A 15,824-nucleotide genomic window follows, 5' to 3' on the forward strand; every position below is an offset into this window, starting at 1 on the left:
GACAATGAGGACATATTAGGATCAACTCGATGCTAGATTTTCAAAACTATGTGAAATATGTAAAGTTCATGGCATAGACTCTTTAAGATACGTTCAAGAGTTTTACACACCGGTCTGTTATTGTGGGGACATTTCTATGCCCCTAAACATGACATGGCACAAAACGAAACGTGATAGGTTGGTTTACCTGTTAGTCATATGCCTCTTGGGCATTCCTAGGCCATTCAAAGCGGTAGTCTGGAGCGGCGGTCTTCTGACGTCAGTCTGAAGGTCTGGCTACGCAAGACTAATAATGTACCACTGTAATGTACCACTACATCTAAAATAATGAATATAGTAATTTGCACAAATAGCATTCAAGACTGAAAGCAATAGCAAGAGTTCATTCTTGTTCTCGCTGTGGGGTCTGATTCTACTGTATATGTGATTTAGGTAATTTAAAGGCACTGACCTGGAGAGACAGATCCATCACAAAAAGTGTTGGAGACAACATTACTCCCGGTTGCCAAACAGAAGAAAGCCTTGTCAGGCGCATCACCATAGTAGACCGTGAAGCACTGTGGGCAGGGTTGGAACGAGATCCAGAACTAACGCCTCCAGACTCCCCAACAATGTCCCGGAGTGAGAGCGAAGAGACTGAGGAAGAGGATGAAGAAGAAGAGGAAAGTGAACACACCGAATCTGCAGACACCAGTGGCGTTCAGAACTCCACTGAAAACTCCAGCTCAAGCTCCGCCCCTTACTTGCAGCGCCATGATGATAGTAGCGTAGAGGAGGAGGGTGTGGCCAACAGCCTGCAGAGGGTGGATTCAGAACGCACACAGGTTTCGGATTCGCTCTCAAGTGATGAAGATGATGGGCAGTTGGAGGCCATGGCCAAGTCCCGGTTGCTCAAGCGTCAGCGGGAGAAACGTGAGGCAGTGGATTCACTGTTCCGCCATGTTCTGCTCTATAAGCAGCAGTACGAGAGCAGCCGAATTCTCTATGCCTTCACTATTTTAGACACCATCCTCCGTACTAGTGCAGGGCCATTTGTAGAGGCTCTCTCCAGTACTTCTCTGGACTGCAGCTCCATTGCCCATCTCAACCTCATCCAGAACCTTCTGCAGAGGCACCGTCAGGCTCAGGATGGTGGCAGCTTCTACGGCCGATTGCAGACCTCAACTCCACCAAGTGGAGCCACTCCTGACCCATCCCAGCCAGCATCTTCTCCTCTCCATTCACCATCTTCTCCTTCCTCTCCACCAACCCTCCTGCTAGAGCTACTCACCTGCCTGTGTATGGGTTATCTCCGCTCTCACTATCCCTCCTATGCTAGCGTTCCCACTCGCCAACTCCAGGCCAATCGGGAGGTCCAGGTGAAAAGCGTGGAGGTGCTGACAGAGTTGATGATCCAGTTGGTGAGGGTGGCCCAGCAAGCTCAAATCGGGGAAGCAAAGGGAACTGCTAGCTTGGAGGCGGTGCGCAACCTTCTTTGGGGTTACAAGGTGCAACAATACGTCCTTCTAACGCTTTCCGCCTCCATGTATGTCTGCCAGAGAGCTGATCAGCTGGAACAGCACAAATTGCCTGAAGAAGACCAAGGAGGAGATGAAGGGGAGATCTCAGAAGAGAGCCTGATCAACTTTGGCCGGGATGGGATCTGGGCTGAGCACCCACTTCAGATTGCCCTACTGAAGCTTCTGAAGGTTCTTATTGTATTGGAGCATCACGTGTGTCCACCACACACCAAAGCACAAGATCATGATCAAAGCAATTCCAACCCACAGCGACGTGCAGAACCACCGTCTTCAGCCTTGGCTCGAGAGTGGCAAACAGCTGTGATGTTCCAGCAGTCCATCAAAGCAGTGCGTTACGTAAGCAGTCAGCCTATCACCGCTCAGGGCATGTTTGTGTCAGCAGCAGCCCGAGCTTTGCACCCACAGTATGGCTGTGCCATGCACCCAGCCTGGGTGACTCTGCTTTGTGAAGTGTTGCCGTATTTAGGACGATCACTGGCCATCATTGTATCACCCATAATTGCCCAGATCTGCAGGAACCTGGATGAGCTTGTTAAACAGCACGAGCACGATGGAATCAAAGCTTCACACAAGTAAGTAATGTGTGTGGTTGTTTGCGTTTGTGTGAGAGTGGGTGCACATGAAGTGTTAAGCAATAAAAGGTGTAAATAAATACTTTTTTGTTTCATTTCGTTGTTCTCTTTAGTGGTACCTTAAAGAGGGAGAACATAGCGCCTGACTATCCTCTGACACTACTGGAAGGACTGACCACTATCACACACTACTGTCTTCTAGACCACAAGAAAGTAAGACATACAAGCAACTACTAAAGCAAATAGTGGTGGATCCTAGCATAGGTGACTTGGACATTCACCTAGGGAGCCAAATTCAACCAGATACTCTCTTTTCCTAATATACATCCACTGGCAAACAGTTGTAGTTGCAAACAAATCTGATCTTGCCATGGGCATCAAAAATGCCAAGATCACCACTTAACATGTTGGTAAATAAGAAAGCTTCAAAACACTAATGTGACTTATGTTAAAATACAACTGTTTTTGTTTTGTTTTTGGTTTGTAGACTGCAGGCTGTGATGTTCCAGACCTGCGAAATGCTAGCAATGCCATTCTGGAGGAGTTTCCGCACATGATTAGCAGCATGGCCTTACTCTGGGGTGTGGTCAAGGGCTGTGACTCCACCCGTGGCAGCAAAGCCTCACCCACCTCTGTGTATTTTAAAGGCACAAAGGTATACCTGATACTTGAAGTAAACAAAAACAACCGTTTAGTTTACTTAAAGATGATTCTGTGTTGTTGTCCGCTTAGTGGTGCCAGTCATGTGTTTTTGTTCTCTGTAGATCTTGAGGCAAAAGGTTCTGGAATTCTTGATGCCACTGACTCAGCATTTTGGGGTGCAGGTCATGGCCTCTGTGGCCGCTGTATGGAGTAGCAGGAAGAGTCGCAAAAGACGTTCCAGAAATAAGGTGAACAATAGATAACAGAATGCAAAAATGACGTCATCCAGTAGGCGTCTGGAATTATGTTTTTAAATTTTGTGTTTGTGTACGCATACATAGATTTTACCAGATGCTAGTGATTCTCAAATGACCTTGGTGGATCTAGTGAAGGCACTAAACACATTCCGTACGGACACCATACTGCAGCTCATCAGAGAGGTGGTGAAGAAACCCCATCAGATCAAAGGAGACCAGGTACTGCTTGCACACATTTATCTAAATGGTGACATTCCATATAAACATCTATTGTTTTTACATACAGCTAGTATCCTAACCCTAAGAAAAAAAACTGCATTTTTACAATTTAAAAAAAAAAAGGTACACAAACTGACATTTAACTGTAGAATTACATCATGAATTATAATGTTTACTCTTTCTCATTATCAGAAGACTATATTAGTTGACATTCCAATGCTACAGTTCAGCTACGTCTACATTCAAAGGTAACATCATTCTCATATTTTAATTGTACCATATCTTATTTGCTATGATATGATGTCATTTACTTTAAAATGACCAAAGTCCAGTGAACTGTTGCAACCTAATTCATGCCAATTGCTACTTAATGCTACTTACTGTTCAATGGAAGATCCACCCTCGACTATATTCTTCTACAAGGTGAATGTTTTTAGTGCAGTATTGATGCAAATGTCCTATATGGTCTTTTTTGCAGTCTCACTGCTCAAGCTCTTCAGGAGAACATCAATCCTCTCCTCTCTCTGCTCAGAGAATCTGTCCAGCTTAATCTCGTCCCTCCTGGACACTTCTTGCTCCTCGGGTAAATAAAATATGTGGTCACTATTATGTTTAGTCATACTTAGGGTCAGAGATTTGAACAAACCCTAATCTTAAATATTAACCTCTGGTGCGTAACATGTCCTGCACCATTTGGTGCCAGTACAACCAGTACAAATAGACCAGTATGAAACCGCCTAGTTTCAAGCATTTCAAGAAGAAGGCAGCCAGAAAACTCTTTTAGAGATTTTAGAGATTGATTGATGTAACTCTTATTAATTACATGAAACAATTGTTAGATATTATTGAAAGGTAAAACATCTTTTGAAACTCTAATCTTTGTTTATTTTACTATTGCAGCATCCTTAATGACTGTGTAAATAGACTTCCCAATATCGACAACAAGAGGGATACTAAAGAACTGCAGGTAAGACCGGTACAGCGAGAGACAGCAAAACCAGTATTGTGTTGATATAGTAAGTGAAAACTAAAAAGTTTAAACAGACATGTCTTGCTGCTCATTGTCTGGATTGCTAAGCAGGAGAAAAACATAACCCAACATATTTCTTTACCAACCTGTTAAAGTACATAGTAATTGTACTCTCAACAGGAAGTGAGCCAGCGCATACTAGAAGCGGTGGGAGCTGTGGCTGGCTCGTCTCTTGAGCAGACTAGCTGGCTGAGTCGCAACCTGGAAGTGAAAGCACAGCCTCAAGTCTGTCTTCAGGGAGATGAAGATGACCATGATGGCAATGAGTTTGAGGGTAAATCTACACTGAAATACATGTGCTTTCAGTATAATGCCCATTGCTGTATTGCAGATATAATCTGATAATAATAATAATGCCTAGCTATATTGTTTACTGTAAACGGAGGCAGTATTAAAATGTACTCTGTTCTGTCTTTCTCTCAGAGTGTGCAGGCCAGGGCAGTGCTATGGTGTCATCTTCAGTACCATCTGTATTCAGTGTACAAGCTCTGGTTCTGCTTGCTGAGGTAAGAGACAAGAAGAAATGCACACACACAAGGCTCCAGATTGTAACTGAATGAAATTTGTAGCAATATTGGGGAAAAAAAGAAAAAACAATCTAATTGCCATTAATGCAAAAATTACATGCTATGCAGAAATAATAAGAACATATAACTGTATTTATTCAATTATGAAGTGCAGTTGTAAGTAAACATGGCAGTATTTGTTTATGCTGATGTGATTTGACAAAATCGACCGGTATCAAGAATGTCAGAATTTCAACAGATAAACAGCGTGTTCTCATTTGTGCTTTGTAGGTTCTGGCTCCTCTTTTGGACATGGTCTATCGCAGTGATGAGAAGGAGAAAGCCGTGCCTCTTATTTCCCGTCTTATGTATTACGTTTTTCCTTATCTAAAAAATCACAGGTGAGTATGCCAAAGATACGCTTCAGTTGAAATTAAACACTTGTGATAGTGATTAAAAATGCTTAGTTAGTGCTTAATTCAAAAGCATTGGTCTATTCATTGTTAATTTGGCAGTGGCCATATGTATAAATATATGTGGCAGTTTTCATTTAAATCTCATACTCATTTCTCAATTCTGTCTCTCAGTGCCTATAACGTGCCTAGTTTCTGTGCGGGTGCTCAGTTGTTGAGCAGTCTGAGTGGATATGCCTACACTAAGCGTGCATGGAAGAAAGAGGTGCTGGAACTCTTCATGGACCCAATGTTTTTCACAATGGAGTCCTTGTGTTCTTGCCAGTAAGATACACTTACACAACATTCTAAATTTTCAAGGCATGCTGATAATGTCAAAATGGTCAAATATTGCTCAAATAATTTTCCTAGCCTATGCTCAGTGCTCACAAAAACTGCATTTATTTGATCAAAAATACAGTAAAAACAGTAATACTGTGACATATTATTACAATTTACAATTGTGTTAATATTATTACAATTTAACAACTGTTTTCTACTCCAGTATATTTTAAAATGTAATGTAGGCTATTCCTGTAATGGCAAACCTGAATTTTTTAGAAGCCACATGGTCACATGGTTCAGCACTCAGTTATTAATAATGTTTCTAATTATCATCAATGATGATTGTTTTTCAAGATTATTTGATTAATAGAAATAAAAAAACAGCATTTAATTGAAATGGCGATGTTTTGTAACATTATTAATGTCCTTATTGTCACTTTTGTTCAATATAATGCATGCTTGTTGAATAAAAGTAGTCATTACCGTTCTTTTTTTATTTAACATACCCCAAACTTTTGAATGATGTTTTATCACAGTTTCCACAAAATTATTAAGCAGCAAAAACATGGATAACAATGAGAGATTGTGCACCAAATCAGTGTGTTAGAATCATTTCCGAAAGATCATGTGACTGTAAAACTGTAGTAATGACCTTCACAGGGATAAATATTTATTTATCTTTATATAAAAAAACACATTTATTTAAATTGTACTAATATTTGGCAATATTAATGTTTTAACTTTATTTTTGACCAAATAAATGCAGCAAATAAACAAAACAAAAAATCAAGAGTTTGATGTTGAAGCCACTAAACTCACATATTGTGCTTTAGTTGGAGATCCATCATAGACCATCTTCTGACTCATGAAAAAACAATGTTCAAAGACTTGATGAGTGAGTATATGTACATTCTTTTGCATTAGTTATTTTGTATGATCAGTGTATTAACTTGTATTGTGTGTGTTTATGTTGTACCATTTGCAGGCATGCAGAGCAGTTCTTTGAAGCTCTTCAACAGCGCTGAGCAGAAACCCATGTTACTGAAACGACAGGCATTTGCCATGTTTAGTGGCGAGAACGACCAGTACCACTTCTATTTGCCTCTCATACAAGGTATCACTTAGTCTGAGTGGAAAACAAATAAAGGTTACTTGTAATGTACAATAGAAAAATGTCCAGCTAACACTTTCTTTACCAAACCTATTCTAGAGCGTCTAACAGAGAACCTGCGTGTGGGACAGACCCCATCAGTGTCAGCCCAGATGTTCCTCATGTTCCGTGTTCTCCTGCTTAGGATCTCACCACAACATCTCACCTCTCTCTGGCCAATCATGGTCACTGAGCTGGTAAGAAATACGCTGCACTAAGAGTATTTGTTTTTTTGGGTTGTTTTCAGATGCTTAATCAGTTGTTTCGCATGCTATTTGTGGGTGTAGTTTGAATATTTGTTCAATATTTCAGATACGCATTTTTAACCGCCTTGAGAAGACACTCCTGGATGATAAAGTTTCAAAGTGAGTCTTCCTTTCTGAAAAATGCCGTTAGTATAAATTTTGGCCATTAATTTAAAAAATATATCTTTCTTTTTCAGGAGTAAATTGCGGGGTGGCAATGACAAGAATGGTCTACTCTTCCCTCAGGCAGAGCTGGACATGTACCTGTCAGCCTGCAAGTTCCTGGACACCGCTGTGTCCTTCCCTCCTGAGCACATGCCTCTGTTTCAAATGTGAGAGTCCAGTGAACTGTGTGTGTGCATGTTTGGCACCATTTACTCTTGCCATAGCAATGATAAATAAGAAAACATTTTTATGAATTGTCACATTTTAAGAACGGAAGCAGTGATTGGACATTTGCTAATGGCCACATTACTGTTCAAAGTGTTGAGGGACAGTAAGATTTTTTTTTAAAGAAATTGTTACTTTTTTCAGCCAGGATAAATAAAATTTATTCGAAATGACAGTGAATACATTTTAATATGTTTGAAAATCAAACAAATGCAGTTCTTTCCAAGCTTCTATTCATCAGATAATCCTGAACTTAAAATACATGATGTTTTCCACAAAAATATTTAGCAGCACAACTATTTTCTGTATTTAGAATAGTAATAAATGTTTCTTGAGCTCCAAATCAGCATTTTAGAATGATTTCTGAAGGATTGTGACACTGAAAACTGGAATAATGGTTGAATAATGCTGAATCACAGGAATAAATTGCATTTTAAATGTAGTAATATTTTACAATATTACTGTTTTATATGCAGCTCCGGTGAGCATAAGACATTTATTTAAAAAATTCAAAAATCTTATCGACCCCAAAAATTTGAACAGTAGTGTATGTAAGACTTAAAGGGTTAGTTTACTCAAAGACTACAATTCTTTCATCATTTACTTGCCCTCACATCTTTTAAAGCCACTATTTTCCATACAATGAAAAATGTTATAAATTTACTGCCGAAATAACCAAAAAATCACTATTCAAGTTTATATGACTGTGTGCTAAATTCAGACTTTCTGAATTCAAACACAGACTTGAAATACAGCTCACAGTGTGTGTGTGTGTGTGTGTGTGTGTGTGTGTGTGTGTGTGTTTACATTTTTAACCTAAGTGGACTGTCAGAGTTGCCCCAATATTGACAGCTATCAGTAAAGATCAGTAGGTTCTCTTAAGTAACACTCTTACTTCTAGGTGACCTTTAATGCCTGACCCAGCAAAAATGGCCTGTGATCTGCTCCACAATGTAAAATTCACTGTTCGTGATCTGTTAATGTCTGAAATTTATGTATGTATTTATTTGTTTGTTTTCAGGTATCGCTGGGCTTTCATTCCTGAAGTAGATGTCGACCATTATGATGGACCAGGAAACACTCTGCTGGAAGACGAACAAGAGTGTAAACCTCATATTGTTAGGATACTGGATGGAATTAACCGACGCTATGGGGTAAGATCTCCATGCACAGAAACACATGCTTCAATGTACCTTTGAAGGAGCACCAGTTAACTAGTAAATATGGTGGGTCTATTTTCACAAATAGACCCGATACTCAGTCTGTAAATATTTTTAATGTGTGTTCAGGAGCTGAATGGAACAGCTGGAGAGTCAAGCACAGATCGAGTGGAGTTTCCTCTACTCACACTACGTTCCCTCTGCTCTATCGTGGATCTCGTGCCATTCTTCAGCACCCTCTGCTGCTCTTTTAATGGCACCTCTGCGCACCTCCCACATTATGCCGCTGACTATCCACCGCCCAGCAGTGATCAGGTCATCAAATGTCTAGAGCACATCATTGAAGGAGAATTCCTCGATGGACTGGACAGTTAGGTGATAGATCACATATCTTAAAATGTTTTGCTCAAATTCTGTATTTGCTTTTGTAATTAATGTAATTGGTTTCTCTTTGAAGACAAGTGCTATGAAATTTCTTTATAGCATAATAGTTGACATGAAATGTATTAAGGACCCTGCTAATTTTCGTGTTATAATCTAAATCAATGCACGTCAAGTTGTTTAAGGTCTCTAGAATGTTATGACCATTCTGAGTCATACACGCTGTGAATGTATATCATACTTGTATTTTAATCTGGCTTAAAGCGGGCGTTCTGTTCATTCTGTGCACATTCCATTACTGTTTGTTTCTGAATGAGCCAAATGAAAGATTATGTGGCCAACAAACAGTTTAAGCATTTATTGATTGAATTGTTTTTACTTGTATGTAGGGTTATTAGTCATTTCTTGACTTGATATCCCTTTGCAGTATTTTCTTTCTCTGTACTTCTGACCTCTGTTTTTTCCTGTAAGCTCTAATCTGTTGGGAAAAATTGACAATGTCAGTTGTTTGTCGTCTAGTGTCCATTTGTAAGATTTTCTGTTGCATTCTGTGTGTCTTTTATTCTGCTATGTTTCTCCACTCACTTTAAATCAAAGATAATATGTGTCTTTATTCTGATTATGTGGATATTGAGTGTCTTCTTTTCTGTGTAGAGTCAATACCATTGTTAATATTTACAGCAAAGGAATTGTAACGCACATTTTTATTTCTGTACCCAAGGGAATGTTTTTGATCCATGTTTGTTTGTCATTATTTGTAGGAGCTCAAGGATGTTTTTATGCTGTTGCTTTTATTTTAGAGTGCATCTGATTTGACAGTTCTCAAATGATACTGCTAGTTTACTATTGGCCTTTATTTGAAGTGCCTAAAAATAAATGCTCTAGTTATGAAACATCTTTGCTCGTTCTGTAATTGCTATTTGCAATATAGCAACTACAAATAAGCTTCAAATAAGACCATTATGTTTCCCATTAACGGCAGTAAAGAGTGATAATTTTATTGAAGTGATAGCAGAATTCATGGCACTCTAAAAACGTAAAGACGTCCACAGACTTACTCCATGTTCTTTAGTAGTTTGTTCTCTGGAATGTTGTCAATTTAATTTTTCTTGAGGAAAATATGTTAATGCTGACTAAAGTGAATTATTTTATGCGTATGTTCTGCACATATGAATAAAATGACCCTGAACCAGAGAGTGTTTGTGGCTTTTTTTGTTTGGTGGTCTTCGGCCATTTTAGTACAGTTGAGACAAAAATGCACCTCATGTTTATGAGCTAATTGTGGAAAATATAAACTACTTATGGCTATTATCAATTTAGGATATTTTAGTACACAAAACATTTAATTTCAGCATCTAGTTTTTGTGTAGTGATGAAAAAAGTAGAAAGTGTCTCTACTGTACTCAGTCTACCCTACATATTGGGGAATATGCTATTTTAATTTCATAGAAGCTGTTTTGTAGTTTCTTGTTTTTTGGGGGGTTTTTTTAACTAGGTTACAAATTTTACAGTTTATTATTACTTATTTATTTAAAATCCATATAACCATGGTAATGAGGACCATGGTTTTACTTCTTGTGACCACCATCCTACAAATACTAGTCAGTTAAACAGTTTAGGTAAAATGTTAATTCAATAAGGGCCTGATTAAAGATAAACATCTGGTGTTTACCTACAGCTAAGGCTGAGACTGCGGTCTTCTCTTTCGATTTTTTTTTCTCCAGATCTTCTCTGTCCTCATCAGACAAAACTGGAATATTCAATTTACTTAGGAAAGTATGGACAGTACGGAGCCCTTTATGGGACATTGTGGTGGGAAAACATTTGGGGTGAGAGGAAAAAATATTTTTCAAATGTTTTGCGTTCCCTCACAAACCTTTTGTGTTCTCCCGCAAAGATATTTGAGTTCCCTCGCAAAACCAGTTGAGTTTGGACAAACTCTTCCTGTTTACAGCTCGAATGTTCACAATGGTGCAGTTCATAAAGTTTTTATTTTGAACTTGGACTCAAGTATAAAGAAATACAGTAAGTGGTTAGTTCAAGGCAAGGTTTTGGGACATTCTAAAATGCTTAATGTGGCTTAATGTATTAGAAAAGTGACATTGGAGGACCAAATTCGATAATAATAAATACTAATAAAATTATTAGGCTAATATTAATAACCTTATTAATAATATTACTATTAATTAAGCAGAATAACCCAGAATATGAATGCAACATATTTGGTATTTTTAAATCACCGTTTTCATTCATTAGCCTACCTTAAGAGTATTATATGGGGAGAAAAAGCTTACGTTGCGTTCATATTCTGGACTATTCTGCTTAGTAATATTACTAATAAGGTTATTAATATTAGCCTAAACATTTTATCAGCTTTTATTATTATGAAATTTGGTCCTCCAATGTCACTGTTTTAAAACATTAAGCCACATTAAGAGTCGACCCAGCAAGCAATAGCCGTCATTTCAACGTCTCGGTTAAATATAGACCCGATATAGTCTGGCTATGTGTAACCCACTTTTAGCCCAAATAATATTTAATCTGGATAAATATATTTTTCTCCAAAATAACTTGTGAGATGTATGATATTCCATCATGTAAGCAAAGTCAACTGTGATTACAAGTTGTTTGGTTTGCTTTATTTTACATGTTATATGTGTAGGCTGTGCGTAGCCACGATTTAGCTCGTATTCAGACCCGGCTATTTGTAGCCCACTTTTAGTCAGAACTGATTAATTGTAGTTTTTTGCCAGGCAGTGCATGAAATGGTTGATATTCCATCATGTTCGCATTGGTAATGATATCTACAAGGTTCAATGTGTCATTTCACGACATGGTCGATCTGTAGTCACGATTTAGCTCCGAATTGGACGGGCTATATGCGGTCTGCTTTAGCCCACCTGGCGTAATCAAGACAATCTGGTCTACCTACGGCTTGGCTATAGCCCTGATTCAGACCACATATAGTATAAGAATATTAGTCTTAGAAATGTTTTCGCTCACACAGCTTAATGTTTGCTGTCACACATAAACATAACATTCATACACAATCTACGATATGACTGTCTATCATTTCAAATTAAATCAAATGCAATTGCATTTCTCAACCGCTAGATGGCGCAATCAAAACACTACTGAGACATGACTACTGGGACTACTGGCATTGCGCGACTAGATCACTTTAGCCAGATCTCGCGATAAACATTTCCGCCATTTTGTTTTACACGAGGCAGCTGTCGGAGAGCAACGGGCGAGCGACACTCTGAAAAGCGTTACATTTCTACTTCGATCTTGTAAGTATGCGTTTTATTTTTGGTATGTTCATTGTTTAAATTAGTTAGTTGTTATAATGTGTAGAAACCGTGACATTTTAACATTACCATTGCAGAGTACTATTTTTCTCCAACAAGTTAACGTTACCTGCACGTGTTATTGCAACTGTGTGCCCTTCTAAAATGTATCTAACAGTTAAATTCAATGTGGAGAAACTATGAAACTTATCATTACTATTTTTTATTATTATTAAATATACCAGTATATTTTTGTTTTTAGATTAGAGTAAGAAATAATAGTTTTTGATTTAATGCAAATTTTCTAAGTACTTTACATAAAACTTAACAGCAACATGAAAAGAAATTATAAAAAAATATTTTTTCCTTTCCAATTAATAAAAGGTAGTGGCAAACAGTAAAGTCTTTACCTTGATAAAATTAAAATATGCAGCATACATTCAGTTTTCAGTGAATTTGTTTCAGATATATGGTGCATAAAAACTGAATGCTGCTTCTCCATGTTTTGTTTTGACTTTGGGGATATAAAAGTAGCTGGCTACTGTCCCAGATGACCTGAGAGGTCTGCTCTGGATGGTTCATAATGCATCAGAACATTAGAAATTTACTTTGGCCTTAAAATGTTAATTAATTTAATAACCAGCTGTAGTACTTTGATACTAGACAGACAGATAGCCAGTGTGAAAACCTCAGAAGTGGAGTGATGTAATCCACTTTATTTGATTTAAAGACACTGTTTATTGCAAATTATCCAGCAATCAGTCAACAAAGTAGGCTACAGCAATTGAATATACAGTACACTTGTCAATGACTACCATTAAGTCTTGTTACCAACATTCTTCAAAATATATTTTTGGTGTGTGTTCCAAAGAAGAAAGCCATACAGGTTTGGAACCAAGTGAAAGGGAGTAAATGATTACATGTTTTTTTAGTTTTTTTTTTTAAGTGAACTACCCCTATAACTTTGTTCATTAGAGTTATACGAGTAAGTGATAAAGAATTATATATAGGGATAGTTCACTTTGAAATTAAATTTTGGTATGTTTTAGCTTACCTTAATGGCATCCAAGATGTAGGTGTCATTGTTTAATTTGGACTTCTCTGTGCATGCTCTTTCAGGTGGTGACCATATAGACCTGCATTATATGACTGACAGACAAGAACGGTTTGACCTAAAAATATCAAAATTGAAACTACTGCAGAAACAAAGACACCTACATCTTGGATGCCCTTAAGGTAAACTAAAACATACCAAAATTTAATTTCAAAGTGAACTATCCCTTTTAAAATGAGGGAAGAACTAAAGAAATGAAAATAAAATCTGTTTTTACCTTCATTAGAATAATTAAAAATATTGTAATCGAACAGCTTGATTTCAGAGAGGGGTAAACATACAAGAAGATTAAAAAAAAAAACACTGGATGGATATGATAGTTGTGTACAGGCACTGCCAACACACATTTAAGTACAATCAACTTGTAAAAGTGAATGTACCATTATATGACCCCTTTAAAAATGATTGTCCACAATGCTTTTCTTGAGCAATAATTGTTTTCTTTTTCTCATTTGGCAGACGCAGTGATGACCAACTTTCCATTGGCGATTGAATGGGAAATAAAAAATGCAATTTCTGGTCATTTTAAACAGGCACCAGGGAGAGCAGGGGGCGGGGGTTATGGCTATAAAGCTAACAATTAATTAAAAATTGTAGTATCTTAAGTTGTTTTACATATTTTGCAATATTTTATTTGTTCATTTTTATGTTTGAATGTTGTCTAAGTTGTTAATATAATTGTTCTTAATAAATCCCTTTATATTCAAGTAGTTTGGATGGATTTTCATTTATGAGAACCTGTTATATTTGAGTGAAAAGAATCCTTATGCCTCCTTTTGTTGTCTATTACATGTATATGTAGTGTAATTGATGACTAGTCTATTCTTGGGCTATGGTTAGACGTCTATTAGATTTTCACTGACAGCCCAAAATCAGCCTTGTTTTAGCCTAGACCCATATTGCCTGTCTATTAGACGTATATATGTAGTCGTTTAATAGCTGTCTATTCTTGGGCTATGTTTAGACGTCTATTAGACGTATATATGTAGTCATTCAATAGCTGTCTATATTTGGGCTATGTTTAGACGTCTATTAGATTTTCACTGACAGCCCAAAATTAGCCTCGTTTTAGCCTAGACGTCTGGGCTGTGTTTTGACGGTTATTAGACGCAAAATTGCTTGCTGGGGAATGTCCCAAAACCATCCCTTGAACTAAGCACTGACGTAGGTCTATTTCTTTATTTGAAAGAAATTTCAAAATAAAACTCTATGAACTGCTCCATTGTGAACATAAGGAGCTGTATGAACCACTGCAAGCTGTAAAGTAAACAGGAAGAGTTTGTACGAACTCAACTGGTTTTGCGAGGGAATGCAAATATCTTTGCAAGAGAACGCAAAAGTTCAGCGAGGGAATGCAAAACGTTTGAAAAATATTTTTTCCTCCCACCACCATGTCCCATAAAGGGCTCCGTAGGACAGTGCTTTGCTTGATCCAATTTTTTTACCGGAATCATCTGAAGATGTGGTGAAGAAATATATTCTTTAAGAGTTTGAAGAAGACTGTTTTTAACTACATTTACAATGCTAAAAAAAAAAAATGGCTTTAGGCTATTTGGTTCAATGCGAATTATGCAAATTAACATATTGTATGCAAGTTAACAGACTTTGCTCAGCTCCTCTCCGTCAAAAATCATCCATAGTGACCCGTTCATATTTTGGTGAAATATTGGTGAAATGCTGAACTTCTGTTTTCTGTCATTTTGCGAAAGTTGCTTCTGTCCCCTTTTGAAAGCCACTGATGTGATAAATAAATAAAGTGGGATGAAACTAATAAGCTGAAAAAATTATTTTATACAAAAAAAAAAAGGCTACAATTTTTTTTTACAACCACATAAATAAACAGATTGATTTGCTTTGATTGTCAAATTCAAAGCTTTTTACCACAAGGTTTTAATATAAAAACAATGTTATTTGCCCTTTTTTTTAGAATTCTAACCTGTAACCTTTTGGAAAGGAGAATTAAAGAGTCTCCCTTTTCCCCTCAAAATGAACTGGAATTTAATGAATGAATGAATTAATGTTTTGAATGATGTTCTAAACTGCAGATGTCCCTTTCTGGGAGCAAATAATGATCAATACTGCTTGATTAGCTGGTTGTGATTTAGCTGGTTTCATCATCAGAGGAAGGATTTGCAAAGGTGCCGGTGCCCCAGGGACTCGCAGAAGAAAATCTGTCCTATTTGTTTATTTTAATGATGCATTCGATTTAATTATTTATTGGCTGTTCATCAACTCACGAACCCGGTTGGTTGTGGCTAGAAGGGATCCAGCTCCGACCGGAAACGAACAATTAAATTAATTTGATTGTGTTTTGTTATCGTCTACCTACCCCAACCCTAAACCTACCCCTTACAATACTGAAAAAAAATTGTAATTATTGTTATATTGTGTGACAAAAAAAAAATGTTTACGCTGTATTGACGTGCGCATGCCCAGTAGCGCCATACGTGTCAGTTGCCTCAAACCCCGAACCCCCTGCAGCTCCCCCTCGAACGCATTTGGTAAATCCTGCTCCACAGTCCAAATCATGAAACCACAGCGATATCTAGTGTCCAAATGAAACATCACAATATTACGATTATATTATTCATAATAATAATATTCCAAGGAT

General features: G+C 37.5%; 1 protein-coding gene and 1 long non-coding RNA gene across 5 annotated transcripts in view; both read left to right on the top strand.

Annotated features, from left to right (window-relative positions):
* The window catches only part of LOC306877141 (protein DOP1B-like), a 28,160-nt gene extending 18,159 nt beyond the window's left edge, over nt 1-10,001 (top strand). For all 4 annotated transcript variants that reach the window (XM_079428683.1, XM_079428681.1, XM_079428682.1 and 1 more), the window contains exons 21-39: nt 433-2,092; nt 2,206-2,305; nt 2,580-2,747; nt 2,857-2,982; nt 3,076-3,210; nt 3,403-3,458; nt 3,689-3,793; nt 4,111-4,177; nt 4,361-4,514; nt 4,664-4,746; nt 5,038-5,147; nt 5,334-5,483; nt 6,317-6,378; nt 6,469-6,597; nt 6,694-6,830; nt 6,946-6,998; nt 7,076-7,210; nt 8,290-8,422; nt 8,558-10,001. In XM_079428683.1, the coding sequence (XP_079284809.1) occupies nt 433-2,092; nt 2,206-2,305; nt 2,580-2,747; nt 2,857-2,982; nt 3,076-3,210; nt 3,403-3,458; nt 3,689-3,793; nt 4,111-4,177; nt 4,361-4,514; nt 4,664-4,746; nt 5,038-5,147; nt 5,334-5,483; nt 6,317-6,378; nt 6,469-6,597; nt 6,694-6,830; nt 6,946-6,998; nt 7,076-7,210; nt 8,290-8,422; nt 8,558-8,803 (3,809 nt within the window). In that variant the 3' untranslated portion in view covers nt 8,804-10,001. The remainder of the gene's footprint in view (nt 1-432; nt 2,093-2,205; nt 2,306-2,579; nt 2,748-2,856; nt 2,983-3,075; nt 3,211-3,402; nt 3,459-3,688; nt 3,794-4,110; nt 4,178-4,360; nt 4,515-4,663; nt 4,747-5,037; nt 5,148-5,333; nt 5,484-6,316; nt 6,379-6,468; nt 6,598-6,693; nt 6,831-6,945; nt 6,999-7,075; nt 7,211-8,289; nt 8,423-8,557) is intronic.
* Nucleotides 10,002-12,026: 2,025 nt separating this feature from the next.
* Nucleotides 12,027-15,824, top strand: part of LOC306877285 — a 159,080-nt gene continuing 155,282 nt past the window's right edge. Inside the window, exons 1-3 of the long non-coding RNA XR_013784881.1 lie at nt 12,027-12,102; nt 13,219-13,335; nt 13,673-13,821. This is a non-coding gene — a long non-coding RNA (uncharacterized lncRNA). The remainder of the gene's footprint in view (nt 12,103-13,218; nt 13,336-13,672; nt 13,822-15,824) is intronic.

Source organism: Barbus barbus (genome assembly GCF_936440315.1).
Source record: "Barbus barbus genome assembly, chromosome: 11".
NCBI lineage: Eukaryota > Metazoa > Chordata > Actinopteri > Cypriniformes > Cyprinidae > Barbus > Barbus barbus.